At 42.9% G+C, this 21,790-nt stretch overlaps 2 protein-coding genes across 4 annotated transcripts in view; one reads left to right on the top strand and one right to left on the bottom strand.

Moving 5' to 3' along the window:
- cenpp (centromere protein P) overlaps positions 1 to 21,790 on the top strand; it is a 70,573-nt gene that overhangs the window by 47,153 nt on the left and 1,630 nt on the right. The window lies entirely within an intron of this gene.
- ecm2 (extracellular matrix protein 2, female organ and adipocyte specific) lies at positions 1,856 to 21,504 on the bottom strand. 2 transcript variants are annotated; one of them, XM_062408175.1, is made up of 12 exons: positions 20,932 to 21,504; positions 17,446 to 17,574; positions 17,010 to 17,171; positions 12,869 to 13,057; positions 10,849 to 11,616; positions 9,933 to 10,048; positions 9,539 to 9,674; positions 9,254 to 9,411; positions 7,440 to 7,579; positions 7,229 to 7,341; positions 6,061 to 6,274; positions 1,856 to 3,892 (listed from the first exon to the last, which is right to left on the bottom strand). In XM_062408175.1, exons 2-12 carry the CDS (start codon positions 17,570 to 17,572, stop codon positions 3,697 to 3,699), a joined length of 2,319 nt encoding a protein of 772 aa, XP_062264159.1. In that variant the 5' UTR covers positions 17,573 to 17,574; positions 20,932 to 21,504; the 3' UTR covers positions 1,856 to 3,696. The 2 variants fall into 2 exon arrangements, with proteins under 2 accessions (XP_062264159.1, XP_062264150.1); XM_062408166.1 differs by having other exon boundaries at positions 10,849 to 11,655; positions 20,932 to 21,503.

A 21,790-nucleotide genomic window follows, 5' to 3' on the forward strand; every position in this document is an offset into this window, starting at 1 on the left:
AGATATTACTTTCTGGTTCCCTTACAGTTTTTACCTTAAAACATTGTGGTTTCAGGATGTTATGTTTCCATCTGTTTGTCAGTTGTTCAGCAGCATCTAGTGACCTGATCACCACAGAACCTGGTGGAAGGTCTTTCAAGAGTTTCACTGAGCCGTGAATGTTGATGAAAACATTCAGACACATTTATGTGGTGGGTATAGATGACTTGTGTTTAATTTAGTGCAAATTAAAATCTGGATCTAGTGGCTTTAAATGTGGCTTCATTGGGGTGTGGGCTTTTTTTCCCACCGCTGTAGGATCCCAAACAGGACTAGAACTGTTAACTGGCCTCAAGGCCTGTTTTAATTTAACGGTTGGACTGATGACTCCTATGCGGAGGTTTGCTCTCTTCTGAGTGCAATTCTATTTTTTGGTCTTTCGCTCCTTAAATGAAGCAAAATCTATTATGAGCAGCTGTAACTACGTCTATAAGTTATAAAAAAGATCAACTCAAATAACAGTTTTTCTCAATTGTATTAGAATAAACTTTAGGGGGCTGGAAATCGGGAAATATCCAGTAATCTACGTGAAGAAAAACATCTGGGGAGAGATATATTTTTTTCTGCTTTTATTTGATGTAAATCATCTCCTGAACAAAAACTGCTTCTGTGCCTGATAAATCATTTGCTTAGAAAAACAAATAGAACTTGTGGGTGAAGTTTTCAACTGTGTGTCCTCACCCTGAAGAAACCCAGTGAGATCATGTGACTACTGAGTATTAGATTGTTCTTTTGTGTCTGATCTGTGACGCTGATCAACACAGCAGCTGTTCACCTCGGCAGAAAAAGCTTTTTCTCTCTATTCTGCAGGAAAACTCTGATCTGTGAGATTCGGCTGATCGACAGAACGTTTTCCAGCTGAGATGGCGACGGTCCAGCTTCTGGAAAATGCCCAGAAACTACCAATTGTTTTTTTTTTTTGTCTGCTTATAATAACCTAATATTTCCAATTTGTCTTACCGTAGAGGGGGCTGTGGTTTCTGTCCTCTACACAGTTTTAGCTTTTCTGTTCCAGTCGTCATTTCGATCTGTCTGCTACTGGAGTAAACGATCCTAAACCTCAGACTCTCAGAGGAAAATATTATGATCAAGTTGGCTTTCCTGCTCTGATAATTACAGCTCTCAGTGGATGTGTGTTGCATGAAGGCAGAAGACATGTGAGGCAAAGATCGTGGCATTTTATCATAACTTTCTCTAGAGTCATCATGGCTTCACCTCAGAGGACCGAGGTGTTGATTTGGTAACATGAAATTAAATATCATGCACTCCTCAGTGTGTTGACAGGGAAGAGATTCAGGGATTCTACAGGTATATCATCTAATCCCTCGTTTGGAGAGATGTGACTCATGCACCTCAGGGGCTGAATATTTGCATCTATTGTTAACGTGAGTCTAATCCTAAAAATCCTCAAGGTGTTCTGCAGATTCTTATGAAACCGGCTTCCAGACCTCTGACTCACCAGTTATTCAAATACTTCTGTTGTTGTGCTCATTCACAGCAGTTCCCAGACTTTGGTCATAGTTTACGATGAGATTCACTGAAACGTGCATTTCCTAGGTTTGTTTTAACTTTAACTTTGTTTTGTACGTTACTTTTGTTGCCATGATTTTCATTTTACATTATTAATTTAGAAATCCGACCACTTTCCACATCGGAACACTTTCTCCAATTGAATGAAAATAAAGCTTAAATATCCCTGGTAGTTCCCACCTTTGGCATCATGTGGAGTCTGCACAGTAATGATCGTAGAATAAAGCCGTGGTAATAACATCTTTATATAGTGTCTAGGGTTTTTATTCACATAACCAGGCAGTACTGGGAACATAGTGATGTTTATTGTACATTATAACATTGTAGAAACTGTTGTTATGTTACTTAGACAAGTTGACCAAGAGCAAGGTGAAGGGCTTATCATTCAAACAGTCCTGCTATTTGTAATAACACAAAACCTCTTAATGTAAAGCAAAGTTACAACAGTAAGAGCATTTAATCTCCCCTGCACACACATGAAGGATTTACTCATCATGAGTTCAGATCCCTTCTTTTATCCACTGTCAAAGCTCCTGTTTGCTTATTACTACACTGCAGCTCGGTTACACAGGTTCATGGTTGAAAGATGAACTTAGAGCTAAAGAGCTGAAGTATAGTTCCACCACCCAGGAGATCCTTGTGTTGTCTGTGCTGAGGAACTCTGGAAAAAAAAAACCCTGAAGTGGAAATTTTACAGTGAGGTAAAGACCTCTGGAACCAGCGGTTCCCCCACAGCTCAGCTCTTATGGAGTTCTTACAGACAACTGAAGGTGAAAGGCGTTTGATTGATTGTCTCTTCAGACCACAACATCCACACAAAGCTCGACAGCAGACGATCTGCTCATCACAACATTCAGCATTAAATGAAACCACGTAAAAAGGATTCCAACACCAGGGCGTGCAGCAAACGTTGGAGAACAATTCTGTGTAAAGGGAGGTCCTGGTGGCAGGAAGACATTCTGGAGCTGAGCCACTTGAGTTGTGTTGTCTCCTGAAGCTGTTACTTAGTGTTGAATTAGTGTAGTTGGATTAGGCTTTATTTATTATGTGATTATGTAGTGTAGATTAATGTACATTTTTCAAATTATGAAGAGTTTAGCCCTTATATAAATTAGAAAAAAACTCAAAGAATACTCAACCCTACAGAAAAGTGTCCTTCAGTCCAGAGACAAGGGGGAATAGAGGACAGGTAGATGTATCTCCAATTTACCCACCATCCCTCTGTATAACAGGCTGAAGTGAAACAGCTACTACTGGGAATATAGTTAAAGCACAAAATGACCAAATTACAGACAATGTATGCATTCAGTATTGTAGCGTCCCGTCCACATGTGAAACTCTGAAGCTAAACTATGACTCAAAACCTACGACATATGGAAAGACTCCCAATAAATTCTGCATCAGGTCTCTAAGCAGATGTGTCACTGCACCTCCCGTGTGCACCTCCGTCAGATCATCTCTCCAGCAGCGCTCCCTTGAACCTCCTCTGAATCGTGAACACTGAGCCTGAAGGATGAGGCACACATGCAGTTTTACTACTCAAGAACATGAAGGTGCTGAGGTTGTTAAAAAATGATGTGTTGGGGTTGTGGTATCACTTCATAGAATTCTTTCCATTTCTTTATAAGCATTTTCCTTTTTTACTGTGTATGGCGGCAGGGATTCTTTCCATTTGAGAGAGTTTCACATTTCCCGAAAGGAGACAGATGTGTTTAAAGTCTGACCATGTTCTGTCACCTTCCTTCATTTGAGTGGATTCAGGTGACAATTTACCGGACCTTTAAAAAAAAACTGTGTGAATGCCAGACGAGAAGGAAATCGTACTTTTATGCAGCTTGTAAGGATTTCGTCCAAGAGAAGGACAGGACGATAGAGACGAGCCAAATTACATCAGCCGTGACTGTTTTGAGACATGTCAAAATTTCCATGTTCAGTCTGTACATCACACTTTAATGTGAGAGGCTTTCTGAGGGTAGCTTTCTTATTATTTTGAAATGTTGTTTGAGTAACATGCAGCAGCAGTGGAAGCTAAAGAAGGACATTAATCTTGACTTTCTACGTCCTTTGTGGCACATTACAATCCAATATATTCATTCCTGTGTTTCAGGGTTTACAAACAAATGTCTTTTAGTGTTTGGGTTTGTGTGGACTCCGGCGCTCAGTCTGCTGAGGTTTTAAGACCACGCTGGAGGAGGCGCGGATGCAGGAGAAGGCCGACGGTGAGACCTTCTGGGGGTCGATGTAGTTGTTCTCCAGCCTCAGTGCCACCAGGGTGGAGTCTCCGCTGTGGTTCGGGTCACAGATGCTTTCGTCGCGGATGCTCCTTGAAGACAAAGCAGCGAAAGGCTGTTAGATCTCTAATTAACAAAACATTTTCTTTATTGTTGATTAATCATTCGTTCTGATGGCCCGATTCCTTAAGTGGCTGTTCATCAGTCCAAGACAGAAAGATTTAACACAAACAATACAACCACACTTAAGTATACACCAGTTTACCCTTTTTTACCCTCCGGAGAACAGGAGTCAGGAACCAGAAACGTTCTAGTGCATAGTCCATGTCCCCTCAGTCCATGACTCCTCAGTCCATCTGTAGTAACCCTTTCAAAGTTTAAATTCTCTAATATCTACTGACACTTATTGTTTTTTCTTGTCCTGCACCACATATGTTAAAAAGTATCTGCAGTGTTGCTCTGCCGGCTGATTCCAGTTTCCCACCTGGCGTGTCAGCCATGTTGGCCGTGGAGCCGGAGCCCAGTACAGTGCTTCTTCAGTGGTTATGCTACTTAATGTAAATACCACAGCCTGGTTGAAGTGTGTGCTGTGCATGGACCTGTGAGAGGGCAATGAGGAGATTCAGAGGAGACTGCCAGACACTTGTTTTGTTTCTTATTGTCAAGACGACTGTTCGCTGAATGAGCGATGAGCTTTAATATCGTCTGGCAGGCTGTGATGAATGAGTCAGTCGCTCAGGCTCTAATCTGTTTACAGACTTTTTATTGTTGGTATTAAAAGGATTGTGTCGACTTAAAGGATCACACTGTCTTTAGTAACCTGGTTGGATTGTCGTTTGCTACTCTAATTGACCGTGAACTCTGTTTATCTTTAAACTTGGGTCATATATTTGTAGTTGGTGAATAATTGATACCAGAACTTCCCAATGTTATTGCACAGTAGGCTCCCAAATCTCAGGAATTAGCTTGAACTGGTCAAATAAGGGACCGAAATTATAGGCTCCAGGCTTAATGATCAATGGGATTCCTTCAGGTATAAATCCATTGGGAGGGGACACTAAAGACCATAGACTAAAGAGCGTGTATCCTGGGATGGCGTCCAGTTCCTGAACAGGATATGCATTTTGGAAATAATGGATGGATATATGAAAAATCTTTGAAACTGAGATCCTGGTATTTCCTTATAATTCTCACCAAGAGAGGAAAAAAAATACCTTCATGAACCTCTGTGTTTGAATTTTTGTCTTCTCTGAGAACTGAGACGCCTTCTCCAAAAAATAATTAACACTATTACTCAACTCTAACTCAACACTGAAAAGTCATTAACTGAAGCTGTAGCCGTTTCTTCCAGTTACTTGTCATGCTAAAATCTAATTTAGCAATTCAGAGGAAAATCTCTGTTTAGACTGAACTTGTGGAAAACACATCTGTCAATAGAGACCAGAGAGCGAGTCTGTCCAACTAACTGTCTTAATCAGGTCTTTGGGTTTCCTCCAAGATGAGAGAGCAGAACAGCATGCACCACTCAGACATCAGGTGCAGATCATCACCCAATTGTTCAACGTTAAAAATTACAGTTGCTGTGTTCATCAAACCATGGAAACGGCTCAGAAACATGAGCTACAGGAGAAGGATTGTTTCTCTTACGCCAAACAGAATGAACTCAGGTCACCTGTTAGACAATTATACACTCCTGTAGAACCACTCACACCTCAAACATGCACTCGTTAGAGGTTATGATTTAAAAATGATTTAGAATATTCGGTTTAGTTTGGAAAATATTGCAAAATGTCAGATCTGCTGCAACGCTGATCCTTTGAGGGTTGTAGGGGCTGGAGCCAATCCCAGCTGAAAGTGAATGAGGGGCGGTTTGCACCCTGGACTGGTCACCAGTGTGTCACAGGGACCGATATACAGAGACAAACCTCCATTCACTCTCACATTCACACCTACAGACAATTTAAGTACAGTCAACCCCAATCTGCATGGTTTGGACTGTGGGAGGAAGACGTAATTCCATAAAGACAGAGGTGGAACATACAAACCACGGCTCAACCATGTTAGCAAATAAAAATGCATAATTGCAGTGAATACAAAAGAGTAACATTAGAGTAATATCAATATATTTAGAGATTTTTAATTGTTTATGGTGAGGAATTTGTGGAATCCTGGGAAAACACAAGATGTATTCCCAGAAAGTCGTTATCTTGAAATCCTTGAACTCGTATCAGATCATTTTTCATGGATGTCGTGTTCTTACCTGATCCTGTTGTTGTTGAGTCTGATGAAGTGCACGTTGGTCATCTCGTTGATGCCGGATGGCACGGCCAGGAGCTGGTTGTGATCCAGACACAGCTCCACCATGGAGTGATATGAGCCGAAGAAGGACTCGGGTTCGATCCCTTCCCCGTCCAATTTGTTGTAGGAGAGGTAGAGATACTCTAACCCGGGGTCCATGTGGGCGAAGACGTAGCCTGTGGGGGGGAAGGAAAGTGTAACTTTCATTATACTCTTGATAATTGTCATCTTGATTCGAGTCCGACTGATTTATCGGCTAAAACTGACACTTTACAGACATATTTTATGTTTATGTTAATATTTGCTGATTTGCACAGATGTGATAACTTGTAATTTACAGGATAAATAATGCAGAAAATATGCTTTATTATTAACTTTTTACTAGTCACAAAATGTCTTAATATTCTTAATCTGAGTTTGATATATTTGTTTGTATTTGTGTTTTATTAAGATAAGATTCCACTGTAGAATCCAGAGTCTGCTGTGGCTGGAGCAAGTCAATTGGTTTAAAATTATCATCCAAGTCCATAAAGGCACTTGGTAGTTTCTCTTCCACAGCCCTTGTGAATTGCTGCCTCCAGCTCCCTTCTTTTACCACATCCCTGCACGTGTTGGCTTGTCCAGCTCACGTCCCTCGTTATTCTGTTTAAAGTGTTGGATGTCCTGCTCTGTGCAGGTGCAGTAGTTAAAATGGTTGCTTCTATCTTTGTCCTTCTTATAATGTGATCGCAGCAAACCCCTGAAAGTGCCTGGAGCCTTGATTAAGTATCATTTCCTTAGCAATTTGGTTCCAGGAGCTTGTTACCGAAGCAGGAGGAGACTCAACACACAGTATATTAGATTTAGATATTTCCTGCAGAGGAAAACGTTAAAGCTATAAAGTTTATTATCTATTCCTTTATTCCCTGATGTCGTCATAGCAGATCATCATACCACAAATCAAATATTTATCAAATAAAGCTCTAAAAGCATCAGGTTTGAAAACCACTTTGAGCTTGTTAAGTGCCTCCAAATAAATCCAGCTGTTCCCCAAAGATTGATGAGGAAATCCTCCAGCTATCTACCAACACAACCCATCTGCTAGATATCATATCATATCATCCAGATGTGCATAAAGAGTTTCCACCGACCAGGTATCCTCTCGATGTTGTTCCCCACCAGCACGAGATGGACCAGCGATCTGGGCAGGTAGGACGGAACCAGGTAGAGCTGGTTATTAGAAAGGTCGATGGACTCAATATTCCTGCAGAGAAGGAAGATGAGGGGAGGTTTAGTTGTAGTTGGAATAATAAGGTATAAAAAGCAGATTGGGTAATTGTGACATATCTTGCTCTGTTGTACCTGTGGTTGATCCAAGCCATCGGGGCGATTCTGGTCTCATCCAGCCTGTTGTGTCTCAGAGAAACCACGTTCAGATTTCTGGTCTGATTAAAAACTGTCTCAGAGATTTCCTCAATCAGGTTGTTCTCCAAGTACAGCTCCTGTACAGCAGGCAGTCGTGAAACAAAGAGTTTAGATAATGGGGGGAACTCATTAACAGCTAGAAAGTCTTTAGCTCAACTACAATCCTCCTGCATGTCTAGCTCTTGTATTGGAAAAAGAAACGTAGACTGATTATCAGCACCAAGTTACACAAACTCATGTCAACAGCTATTTCCTAAATCAAGATCCATGTGTTAATTAAACAGAAATTGATGAAAATCTTGATTAAATCTCTTGTATCTGTCCTTCGATTGAATCTGAAAACTCTAAGAGGTGATTGGTTGTCTGGCCCACGCCTGCACCGAGTTGGGTGTTAAATACTGGAATAATGACTGGAGTTTAGTGTCAGAATTATGGTTGGATTTTATTATCTCATTCATTTTCACTTTTTAATTAGACCAATATAAAAACAACCATTTGGGTGTTTATGAGTTTGTAATTAAACAGCTTCGTCTTCTAGCAGAAAGGTTTGTGACATAATGAGACAGTTTCAGGTCAAAGGTTATAAAACTGCATTCAGCTTCAGTTTTTGCTGGAAGCTGTTTACTACAGACATATACAGACACATGATGAGTTTCTGTCTATTTAATCTGTAAACTGTCATATCTATCTTAACCCTCGTCTTTAAATTATCATGAGTAGAATCTCTCTCATTAGAGTTCAAACCTCCGCCAAGCACCAGCAGTCTCCTTGTGAAACCAACTTTAAATTCACTAGATCCACATTTTTATTGTTGACCTGCTCCAAATTGTACAGACTCATAAATATCAATCAATTTAACTATTGGTAAATTGTAAACAACGCCCTCACAGTATTAGAGAAAGTGAAAAAAAGATTCCTGGAGCCGCCTTCTGATCTGGAGCTGCACTAAAGTTTTATAGGTCCCTCCACAAACCTTCATGTAAATCGGTTGAGTAGTAATCCTGCTTACAAACAAACATCGTGATCCCTCCTGGCTGTACTTGTGTTGGAGTGGAAGTGTTTGAAAGTTACAGCTACTAAAGGTAGATCATGATCTCCAGAACTAATGACCACAAAGAGTTGTGGTATTTTGGATTCACAGCGTGTAGCAACTGTCCAAAGTCGTCACATGAAGTTGGTTTTAAGGTGGATTTACAGCAGCAGCATGTTGCTGGAGTTCTGTGGTTAACCAGAGGCCATAATTACAGGTTGGGCGGTCTGGTTTCCCACAGGTAGAGGCTGAGTTTACTCAGTGGAGTAAAGTCTTAAACATTGGAGCCAAGAAGGAAATACTGATGCGTCAGCAAACTTTAAGTCTGAACGCTGCCAGTTCCTCAGACGGCCTCTGAGGATGTGACTCAACCTGATGAGATATCTAATTAAGATTCATTTATTGAGTTATTCACCTATTTCTACCAACTGATGTTCAAAAGGCCCAGAGATTCTCAAGGCTCCACTTTAACTGGCTGTTCACAAAGTCAATCACATGTCTAGAGACGTGGAAAAGATATGTGAGCTTCGGTTTGTATCAGCCTGCCAGGATATTGATGGACCCTCTGACATTTATAGTCCATGTATATTTTTTAAAGTTCACAATGAGTCCTGGAGTCCGAGGCAGGTTGAGCCACGGTTAAAGTTTCTAAAGGAAATCAAATGCCTGGTTGTGTGAGGCATGAGGAGAGATGGTCGTGTAAACAGATCTAACTTCATACCAGCAGTGAAGGAGGAAGCCCCTGTGGTATGGTGCGGAAGTGGTTTCTTCCCAGTCTGAGGTAGGAGAGCTGGATTAGGGGAGTGAAGCCCAGAGGATCCACGTTGCTCTCACTCAACAGATTTCCTTCCAGCTCCAGAATCACCAGGTTGCTCATATCTTTGAAGATAAAACAAATATAGATGTATTCTGCTCAGCTGGAAATAAGTCACCTGTCAAATTTAAAACAAATCACATAAATAAAAGACATTAACAGTGACGTCAGTAGGCGACGCTCTATCAGAACCTCGGAAGCTGTTCTCATCGATCCTCCTCAGTTTGTTCTCGCTGATCTTCAGCTCCTGCAGGGAGGGGGGGAGGGCAGAGGGCACGGCTTCCAGCAGGTTCCCGTCCAGGTAGAGACGACTCAGCATCTTCAGGCCCTGAGACAAACACATACACTGTAGGTACTGGGGATACTGGGAGGTCTGTGATGGGGATGTTTGCAGAACTCCAGCCTCCCTCTTTCATACTGAACATGATGAATTGATAAATACTCGCCCATCCTTTTGTACTCATGAACTTTCTATCTGATGGACTGCATCGCTTTATATCAAGTGGCAGACAGATTACTGGGGGGAAATAAATTGGCTTTTATTCTGAAGGGAAGCATTGGTCTTCAGTGTGCTAGTTCATCTTACTGTGAAGGCTCTGGCATCAATGCCGGCTGAGGTGAGTTTGTTTTTCTTCAGGTTGATCCACTCCAGGTTGGGGATGCCATTGAAGGCTCCTGCTGGGATGCTGCTGATGTTGTTTCCTGGTCAGAACATTTTCAGTTAGTTTACAGTAAACACTGCAGTGTGTATCAGTCGCAGGTTTATTTTTTTTTTTGTATTCTTAGTTTTAAGTTCCTGGAGTTGCTGCAAGTCGACCTCATCTCTCACTGGATATTTATCTCTCCTTGCAACTTGCGAGAGGAATCAGGTTGCAGCTCCTCACTCGTGGTCGGCGATAACCTCAGTTTTGTCATTTTAAAGGACATAAATAATGTTAATGCTGCATGGTGAAGCTGGCTGTCTGCCTAATGTCCTGCCTGCAAGTCTGAACTCAGCCAAAGATAATATGTGAGGTAAACGCAGCGATACAACTCTATAAATCCTAATCACAAGTGGAGCGTGTGTTTGTGTTTTCAGACGGAATGAGCGGTTTCTGTTCTCTGGTGAAACGATTAGTCGATTGCATCAGATCAGTGTGTGGAGTAAGAATCTCTCGTTTTACATTCAGCAACGTTGAATCCATAGTTTCCTCCAGTGAGAGGGACTGGATCTCATAATGTATTTGACCTGACCTTAGTGCTGACCACTTGTGATCGGATCTCTCAGATAAGAGAGGAAACATTACTGAAGCTTGATTGAATTTAAGGGGCCTGTTGTGGCCTGATGTCGGAGGTGTGCATCCACTGAGTGCAATTCTAGTTTAAAGTCTAAATCTATAGAGTATGAGATTCAGTTCTGGATTTGGATTCTGTGAAATACTGTGGAGTGTTTTTGAAATGATCGGTTCTCCTCGGAGCTGCTGTGTGTTTCAGCTCCTCGTGGTGTCGTGGAGCGGACTCACCTTCCAGACTCAGAGATTTGAGCTCGGGAATGGACAGAGGAGGAAAGTGGATGAGTTTGGCGTTCTCACATGTCACAGTGACATCAGAAATGTCGCAGCCTGGAGGGAGGCCTCCTCTGTTCGGTCCCACCTCCACCTCCCTCTCCTCCCATTCCTCCTCCCTCTCCTCCTCCACTGCCTCCACCTCATATAGCTCATCCTCCGTCGCAGCAGGGGGTCTTGGGATTGGAGCAGGGATGAGATCTGGTTCTTCTGGTTCTTCTGGTTCTTTTGGGAGCATCTGAAAGACGTCTCCTCTCAGCCACACCTCCTCATCTGCCTCCTCCTGGTGCTCCTCTTCCTCCTCCTCGGCCAGAGCCAGAAGTTCCTCCCTCAGGATCTCCTCCTGCCTCCTCCTCTTTTCCTCTAGCTTTCTTTCTTTCTCCCTTGCTTCTCTCTCTGCTGCTTCCTTCTGCTTCCTGTCTTCCTCCTCCAGTCTCCTCAGCTCATCCTCCTGCCTCTTCATCTCCTCTATCTGCCTCCTCCACTCTGCTTCCTCCTTCTCCACCTGCAACCTCAGGGCCTCCTGCTCCTTCCTCCTCCTCTCCTCCACTATCTTTCTCTGTTTCTCTTCCTGCTCCTTCCTCAGCTTCCTCCTCTTCTTCCTTGCCTCATCCTTCTTCCTCAGGCGCTCCTCCTCCTCGCGATGCTCCTCTTCCTCTCGCCAGATAATTCGCCTGATCTCCTCCTGAGTCAGCGGGGTCACTGGCTGGCTGGGGTCACTTGGAACTGGGGAGTCACCAGAAAGGTCAAGGCTGAGGTCAGGGTCTAGGGTGGGTGCGAGGGGGTGCGGGGCGGCCAATCGGATAGCAGGAGGCGGCAGGAGGCAGGAGTTGTTTGAGAAGAAAGAAAAAGGTGACAGCAAAGAAAGAAAGGGAGAAAAGAAAGGGATGGAAATAGGAGAGTAGAGCGAGAGACAGGAGAGGAAGTAAATGTAGAAAAGATAAGGGAAACTAAAGGAGAAGGACAGATGACAGGTGGCGAGCGCAGACAGGGACAGTGGGACACACAGACAGGAGGTGGACAGACAGACGGCTGTGTGTTAGTGCTGCAGACAGACAGACGCCCATATTTGACCACACAGACAGGCACAAGTCCAGCTTGTTGAAGCTACAGAGCAGACGGCTGCTGTAGACCAGTCTGGATCAAATCCCACTTAACTCTACCTGTACTGCCACAGTCAGGTAAAGTTCATCTATTACTAACGGTTAATAGATAATAACAACATTAGCTGATGTTGGCGTTAGCTGCTACGGAATCTAAATCTAATTAAATAAAATCATTTCACATGATCATGACCAAAGTCTTTTAAATGAATAAACTGGGAAAGCTACATAACCAGGTCACAACTGTTCAATAACCAAACTCAATCCTTACAAATCAACCAACAAGGTTAAAAGTATAGTTTAGTTAAGACATTATTACAAGATATGGTCAAGATACTTTTTCCTTTCTTAACTCTGAAGAACAATATTGTTATTTAAGACATTTCTGATTTGTGCTTTGCACTTTTTAACTATTCCAAATTCTGATTTGGTTTTGAATGTAGATCTGTAGTCATCCGTGCGTCATCTCCCAACATACAGACGTATTAAATGCATCACAACATGTGCGTTGATGACCCAAAATGTGCAAACCACATTTTTAAAGCCATGATGGAAACTGACGGCAACATGCTGAGGCCTCAGAGATGGAAATGAGGAGTTGAAAAGTGTTTCATCTCAGAAATGTAACATTTACTGTTTGATTAAATCAACACTGACTCCTAACACAGGTTTACTAGTGAGGAAGTTAAGTTAATTCTCCTATTAGTTACAAGAATATACAATATATTAGTATTTTCCTGTAAAAGTAAATTTTAGGTTTGTATAACGTAAAGTGCTGAAAGAATTAAACCGTTCAAAAGTTGCTCCTGAAACTTTTTCCATCTCTGATTTCTCTGGATGTTGCACCATGGCGTTACCACATGTTGTGTTTCTACCTGGCTCCATGCAGACGGGGCAGCACTCCCCAGCGGGGGTGAAGGGGAAGTGGCAGTGCATTGTGGGACATGTGATCTCGTCACAGACCACCTGCCCTCCGGTGCACAGACACGTCACACACGGCTTCGGGGACCAGACGGCCTGGTCGAACATGGTCAGACCCTGGTACACACACTGGCCCTGCTTACCTGAAACAACACACACACACACACACACACACACACACACACACACACAAACATACAACAGTCAGTTCAGTTCGTCATTATAGTTTAGATCTGTTGATTATGTCTCTTTTCTAGATAAATCTTCTGTATATAATTTGTCTTAAAGCTTGAAAAGCAGAAATATTTTTCATCTGCATTACGGCAGCGGAGACCAGCCTGATGTGGAAAATATCTGAAACACAAAATTAATAATTATATAAATATCTCTCATATCCTGCCACAGTCAGTATTCATATGGTTGCATGGTCATAATATTTGGAGTTTCAGTGTATCAGACGTCACCAACATGGACACATAGCAAAGTTTGAGTTGTTTCTGCAACTGGGCAGATGTGGAAAGTGGACGTTTGGTTTGAGTAAACAAAAGAATGAAGCCTGCAGCCAGTCACATGACAGTGGACTTTACTTCAGTGAGTGAGGTATAGATCCAGATGTGCTGCTGCGTCTCATTGAATGAAGTTCTCCTGTCAGCCTGAAGCCGTTTGTGGTCGTGTGTTCACCTGGAAAGAATCAAGAAACGCTGCAAAATGTTGGTCTGATTCCGTTTTGATATTTAATGATGTTCAGCCACTGTTTGCAGACCTGTTTAATCTGGACTGACTGTGGACAGCTGACTTCCCACTATCACTACAGAATTATGAGACTTATTTTTGTCCCACAAACCACAACTTGTCAAACATAGAGCTAATTATTTCTGCCTACCCTTTTACATTTTGAATAGATTTTCTTGGTTTTGTGTCTGAAAAGAGACGGAGAGAGCAGTAAGACATTTGCCTGTGATGACGCCCCCTGGATGCCATTTTAATAAATAAATCGCTGTAAACGTGTTAAAGTTCATTTCTATTTTCATTTTCCTTCTTATTCACTCTGTCACAGTGTTTATCTCAGGGGGTATTTTTGCCCTAACCAATCTGAGGTGAGGATCATATCCACCCAGTGTCTTTTGTTGCGCAGCTCGGAAGTTTCAAATGAAGCAGATGCATTTTGTACTTTTTGTGTTGAAAGTAGTTTTTGTTGTAAGTGGTAAATGGTTTTGTATTTATATAGAGCTTTTCTAGTCTTGATGACCACTCAAAGCTCTTTACAGTACAGTTTTACATTCACACTTTCATACAGAGCATCTATTAGCGGCACTTTTGTTGTTCTGTGCGGGGCGACTCTGGGGTTCAGCATCTCGCCAAACGACACTTCGGCATGCAGATGGGGAAGACTGGGGATCAAACTGCCGACCTTCAGGTTGGAGGACGACCGCTCTACCCCTCAGCCCCAGCCGCCCCTGCTGTACAGTTACCTACACAAGATGACGTCTCTTTTTCTTATTTCCACCTGCAAGTCTTTGCATGAATTTGCCGTCTTTGCATCTGAGGCAACAGCTGTGGACGAACTGCAACACGGAACCCATTTCAGTCACTGAGTGAATCAGAGGTGGGAGGTGATGCACGTGTCCAGAACAAAGCAAATTCGACACAGCAACCTGTGGGTCACAACATGCAGACCCTGTCCCCCTCCCCCCTCAGCAGCAGCAGCAGGCCCCGCTGCAGTAATTGCTGTGTAGGTCTAGTCGAATCTAAAGCTTGTACTTTAGCATCAGAACCAGGCAAAGCAGTGATTTGTAGTGTTTCCACTCCTCCCTCTGCATTAACTTCACCTTTCAACATCAGATCCGGGCCCGGCCGCGCTCGTGACTGGGAGTGAGTCAGTCAGAGAGGCCGTAAACCACTATGATACAGCAGGAAGAGGCTCTTTGTGTCTAGTGTGAGTGGGTCCTGTCTGTCATCTATCCTTTCTAATGGTATGCTCTTTGTCAGGTCTATAGGAAACACAGGTAGTTAAGAGGCTCAGGCTATTTCTCTTAAACACTGTGTCGTCTCTACTGTGACTGTCGCCCTGTCATCTCTGGAGCACTCATACTTTAAAGCTTTTCTTTTCTCTAGAAAATATTGTCTTGCCGTCGGAGCTCTTGCTTTTCATTGTCTTGTAAATTGCAGGTTTTGTTTAAATAATACGGCGACAATTCGAAATCTGCTGTGGTACGATCATCCTACAGTGAGGAGTGTATAGTTTTACTTTGCTGGGAAACTACTGGACGTGCGGATTAATAGTTTTAATAATAAATTCATAATCTCTTGAGCAAAAACATCTATCGTCCGTATTTCCCAGCTTTTCTGTCCGGATTTGAAGCATTTTCTTTGGTTTTATTTCTTTTTAAACTTGAAAATCTTTATATTTTGGATGTCAGGCAGAACTCAAATATCTAGTATCAACATTAGATAATATAACCTTGTGTAAATTAGATTAGATTAGATTCAACTTTATTGTCATTGCACAGTACAAGTACTTATACAACGAAATGCAGTTTAGCATCTAACCAGAAGTGCAAAAAAGGCAGTAAAGTGCAGAGTATTGTGCGTATTTAAAGTGGAATGTGAATAAATAGATATGTACAGTAGCAAATATATATGGAATAGTACAGTATTAACAGGTATAGTATGATATAATAACTATGACTTTATAAAGAATTTATTTCACTATGGAAAACTCAGCTATGATAACAATAAATAGGTGTCTAGATACGGATTTCAATAATTGCAATAAGTTATATTTGGTGGTCCGAACATTTTTCTTGAATAAAGTTTGGGGAATTTAGAAAACCCCCCTGATTGAAATGCATCTTGACAAATGGATCTGTTCCACACTTGACCGGTTTATGAACCGTGTGTTTTGGCCGCTGAGCAGTAAACTCCATCTGCAGATGAAGACGGAGATAAGGTAGAAAGCTCAGGAACGAAAAGCTTGTTTGTTAACGTTGGTGTCGTCAGGATCTTTCCACGATGAAGGATTGATTGTTTAACGCTCAAGCAGTTGATTGGTTGCCTCAGTGACTGCACAAACTTTTCACTTTCCACAAAACAAAGCAAATCAAACATTTCTCTCAAAGCGTCAGAACGTCTCAGGAGAAGTCGAGTCGGTGCTGCGACCCATCTGTGAGTTTTCTGTTTCGTGTGTAAACTGAACTCTGGTCTGTTTGGTTGTTTCACTCGAGTCGGTTTGTGTCTGCGACTCTGAGAACAAAGCAAAACATGTTCTCGTGTTTCAACCGAAACAAACAGTTCTGATTTCCCAGGAACAAACTGTCGCCACCGACCGTCTGATGCTGGTTTTATTGTTTGAAACCCAAAGGCTCCACGTGGCTCTGAGGTTCTGTTCTCGTCTCAGTGGGGGGGAGGGGGGGGTTGTTGGAGCTCTTTTTCCCCTCTGATGGTTTTCCCTTCTGTTCTGGTCGGAATGTGATGATGTGACATTAAGTTACTGAGCTGTAATAACAAGCTCCTTCCTTACGGGAGCAGGACGGAGCCTCCAGGCTGAACTCGTCTCCGACTGCACTCACACGTTCAAGTGTTTTATTCACTTTATTTTACTGCTCTGAGATTTCATTGACTGGAAAACTCTTGTGTCATTCGTCATGTCAGAGTTCTGTGTTCGTCATGTAGGTTCACACATCAACACACAAACACAATAATTAATAGTTTATGTGCTGCAGAGTTAGTGTCTTTAAATCTACATGTTTTTATCCTCTAAATTAAAACCGTCTTTTCGAGGATTATTCACTTGAAGTTGTAAATAGTCTCTGACGGTTGGATGAATGAAACAAATGATTTGATGACTGGAAATTAACAGACTTTTGAAAATTGCGCAGACCAACAGAACATAAGGAAATCCGTTACCTCATTGTCATTGGACATTTATGAGGTTGAACCTGGGTCACAGGGTAATTGACCTGAGTTAAACCTGAGTCACTGACCTGGGTTGAACCTGGGTCACAGGGTCGTTGACCTGAGTTAAACCTGAGGCACTGACCTGTGTTGAACCTGGGTCACAGGGTCGTTCACCTGAGTTAAACCTGAGGCACTGACCTGGGATAACGTTGTAGCTGGAGTGCTGTTCCTGAATGTTCCTGTAGGGCTGTAGGAACAGAGTGTGTCCTTGGTGGTTTCCTGGTTCTACTGGGACAGTGGGACCGGGGACCAGTCTGATCTTCACAGGTCTGGAGCTTCCTGCTCTGGCGTGCCCGTGACCTGCAACACATTGTGGTTTCACTGTTAATCTGCATCATGGATCTAGAAACTTCTAACAACGAGCTCATATGAGTTGAGGATCTTTGAGATGCTCCTCAAACGTCTCCTCCTTACATTTCAGTTTTAATCTAGTCCTACATCTACTCAACAAACCACATCCATGTAAATCAGGTAGACGCACAGAGATGACACTGATAGAAGTCAACCCATCTTACTGTAAGATGGGTAACAAGGATATTTGTATGTTTCTTTTTTGAATGAGACTGAGTCTTACCCTGTCCACTCCTCTTCCTCTTCCCGTGGCGGTTCTCACCATCCTTGCGAAGGTTCCTGGCCTGGGTGTCAGGGATGGTCAGGGCCACCAATAGCCACAAGCTGGCCACCACCAGCCACCACCTCATCCCTGCAGAGCAGCACAGAAACTTAAACCAACACTGAGGCCTCCACCATCCTGATACAATTCTGAACAAGGTCCAAACACCACAGATCTACTTTTCTCTTGACAGAGGAAGCTCCTCAGAGTTAAATCTGGTCACAGTCTCCGATAGTTTACGCTACAAACACATTTCTGTCTGCACCCAATAAGAAATGGGCTCAACACCGAACCCTGGACTGGTTCCTCAGCAGCTTGATAAGATGCATTAAAAACAAAAGTAAAAGATAAAACAGTTAGTTGTCCCATTGTCTTTGGTTGAGAATCAAGTTCAGAAACATTGGGAGCCACTGAGCACGAAACCACCAATGTTCCCATCTCTCTCCCCTCAGCACCACTCTACTGTAGAAACCAGCAGATAAACAGGTGAAAGTAAACACACATCCACGTTCTTTCTCCAGCCGCAGAGCAACAGAGCACAGAAAGAGGTTTTTACCTGCAGCAGCTTCTCTGACAAAAAGAGCTGTCACTGCTGCTGCTCATCCTCATATAGCCGTGTGCTGGGGTCCTAATGGCTGGTTCCCTGTGTGTGTGTGTGTGTGTGTGTCTGTGTGTGTGTCTGTGCGTGTGTAATGACTGGTCTATTCGCAGCAGTCCTGTCATTATTAAAGCAGAGCTCTAACACTAACACACACCTTCACACACCTGATAGTTTTGTCCTCTGAATGCAGCAGATTGAACCAGTTCTCTGTATCAAACACAATAACAGTAATACATGTTGTGTTGCTTTGCCCCAGTGCATGATGGGGGTGTTAAATCATAGGATTGTGTGATCTGTTGGCTCGGAGCCCAGAGGAGCCTGATGGAAACCTCCAGTCTTTGAGGCTGCTTGTTTATTTATTGCTGATACTTGTTGGTCTGAAACCAGATAATGAGCTTTCACCAGTTGCAGCTTTTGACTGTGAACACAGTGGAACACATCTGGATCCAGATGTTGGAGTAGATCACCCCGAGCTCAGAGGAGAGAGAGAACATTGGATTGGATGTTGATCATCAGGTGGAGAAGATGCTGCTGTTCTGTGTTTGCTGGAAACAGCTGGATGTGGATCAGGCCCCAGCTGCTTCATCAGGTGTTAACAGCTGGTTCCCTCGTGTGGCCACAAACAGGAGTTCACATTAATCCTGTTGATCTAATAAATACGTTGGTCTGTAGGAGATGTTTTATATCACAGCTGCAAACATCTCATCTACACTCATTGACATGTATGGGTCTTTTCTCTGCACATGTCTGGTGTGAAAACTAAACATGTATTATAGTTGTTCTTATTTCAACATTGTAAACAGCAGGAGTGTCTCAACAGGAGGCTTCTGTTTCAGAGCCAACAGCTGAACAGGAACGCTGCTCCGGGGGCACCACAGTGTGTCACAGTGTGTCACAGTGTGTCATGTGTCACAGTGTGTCATGTATGTCATGTGTCAAAGGTCAAGGTCGAGCTGAGACTGCAGTGGCCTGTTTTCAAATCAAGCTCATGCCCTTTGCTGCTCGTCATCCTCCTCTATTCGTTTTGTTACAGTCTGAGCTGGATCTGTAAAGTGACGCTTCCATTGTGGGAGTTCTTCTCTGAGCTTTGTGTGACATAATAACACAAATACGTGTTAGTAAGTGTTAGTGCTCTGTACTGTGAGTCCACAGAAACGGGTTGAGGTGTTAATGAAGCGTAGGAGAAGTGATTATCTACTAAAGCACTTTGATATTAAATAGTTAACCAGAGGAAGAGTGGAGGTCCCATGATGGTTTTTCCAGAGCACACGTTAACCATCATGTCATTAGGAGGCTCTCTTCCATGACATCCACCCACACACTCTTTTAATCATTCACTTTTTTATTTTCTCTGGACGGAACAAAACGAAAGTGTGCTGCTCCACAGACTGGACGTCTCTGAACAGCTCTCAGACCCTCCCTCCTCTATTCACCACCAGCCAATCACAAGCCAGATATCAGAGAGAGGGGGGGGGGGGGGGGGGGAGAACAGGAGGGAGGGAAGAGAAATGGAAAAATATCCAGCTCTTCAGTTTCTGGATGAGCAGGCTCAGACGGAGAGACTTCCAGCAGCAACAGGAGGAGATAAAAATAACCTGGAGACGAGTGTGTGTGTCTGTGTGTGTGTGTTTCTACTGCTCTGTTTCCTACTTCAGTATTTCACGCAATAACTGGACCAAAGGAAAAACTTACAAAGACTTAAAGGGAATTTTTATCTGTTATTCTTTGCCATTTTTCTCAAAGTGTGACTTTTTAAATCACTGGTTTAATTTTCTGTATTTCTCTTAGGGTCATAACATTTTCATTTTCTTCAGATGTAAGTTCACTGAAGTTTGACTGATTGAAGCTCTGTTAAAATTTTTGTAAAATTGATTTTAAAAACACTGTTCAACGTTTCCAAAACAAACCAGTCTAATATTTTTTTAATATTTGTGTTTAGACTTTGAATCTATATGAAAATCCTGTTCTCTGTTTCTATGTGTCTCATTAAAACCAAACATATCAGAGACAAATACCTAAAAAGACCGAACAAATCATTTGACTTATATTTAGACTTTTTAGTTTGGTCCATGTCCCGTGTGTTAACATGGTAGAGGCGGGACTTATGACTGATACCGCAGCCAGCCACCAGGGGGTGATAAACACTCAGTCATGTCATCCTTTGTTTACTATGAACAGACCAGGATGAACCTGAGGAGACAAACACTCCTCATGTGTTTCCAGTCGACGTCAGTCAGGAGAAATTTTACGTCCTGAAGGAAACGAGACGTCACTCGACTGTTTCTGATCCAAAACCCGTTTTCTATCTTTCCCCTCGATTCTGATTCAACAGCCTCCTCATCCTCTGTGTGCAAACTGGTGAAAAGGAAACTGAAGCTGAGTCTCTCGAGTTTTGCTTTTCAGTTTCATAAACAGCTGCAGTTGACTGGATGGATTTCAGGTCATTTAAAATTACGGGAAACCCTGAAGATGTTTTCTCTGGATCAGATCTTCTCTCCCAATCTCTCCGAACATCGTATTGACTCACAGCTCATGTTGTGAAACGCAGCAGAACATCCTCAGGGAGCGGAGGGGGATTTTTTGGGGGAGAGATCTAAATCAGTGAAAGTATTCTAGAAGTGAAACGATTAGATTCTGTTCCTACGTCAAACGGACGAGACGTTAGATCCTGTTAATCGAGGGTAAAAGCATTCTGGGTTTTTCTTTCTTCTGGATCTGTGAAGGAGAAATTCTACAGCAGCAACAGACACAGATGTTGACAAATCACGAAAAGACAGACGGAGAGACAGACAGACAGGGGGAGGAGCCGGGGACGGACAGACAGACGGACATTAACTCTACATTACCAGCAGTTTGAAGGCGGCTGCGGGACTTTAGGCCAAATTCTTCCAGCCTCTTTTCTCTTCTTCTGGTTCTGCAGGAGCTCCAGGAGATGTGTGTGTGTGTGTGTGTGCGTTTGTGTCTCTGTGAGATGATACAGTAAGTGTGTGTGTGTGTGTGTGTGTGTGTGTGTGTGTGAGTGAGCCTCGGCTTGTCTCAGAGCATGGAACAGTTGTGTAGAGCATAGCAGGCTAACAGAGCTGTGAAGGGAAGCCAGGATTTGTACTGCAGCTGAGACCAAGTGAAAGAGAGAGAGGGAGCGAGAGAGAGAGAGAGTTTCAGACAGACAGAAAGGGAGAGAGAGAGAGAGAGAGAGAGACAGGTCAGACATCTGTCTTCCTGTTGGAGGGAGGACACGGCCAACAAGCTGAAGGATAAACCAAGAAAGACTGAAAAGCCAACGGGAAGAAGTGAAATGCCCACATGTCGGAGAGCGGAGAGAAAAACACTGAGACGACTTTGACTTCAGTTACAGAAAAATGTCTCAGAACGAGGAGAAGAAGCAGGACGGAGGTCAGAGGTCACTCGAGAATAAACATCCCGCTTCAGTGTCAGAGAGAAAAGCTTCATGGGAAAAACAGGTTTCTGCTCAACAACACGTTTAGAGGTGGATGAGAAGGTGACAGTAAAATCCATTTGATTATAAAACTGTCCGACCTCTGACCCCTGGCCTCCTGACCTCCTGATGAAACCACATTTAAGTTCCCTACATCCAGATCTGCACCAGATCACACCCTCAAACATCAGTCCCTGAAAAATGTCTGATCTTTATGAAGATCCATGAATTATTCTCTGAGAAATCAACCAACCATGTGGAGAAACACG

This window comes from Platichthys flesus, chromosome 2 (genome assembly GCF_949316205.1).
Source record: "Platichthys flesus chromosome 2, fPlaFle2.1, whole genome shotgun sequence".
In the NCBI taxonomy this organism is placed as follows: Eukaryota; Metazoa; Chordata; class Actinopteri; order Pleuronectiformes; family Pleuronectidae; genus Platichthys; species Platichthys flesus.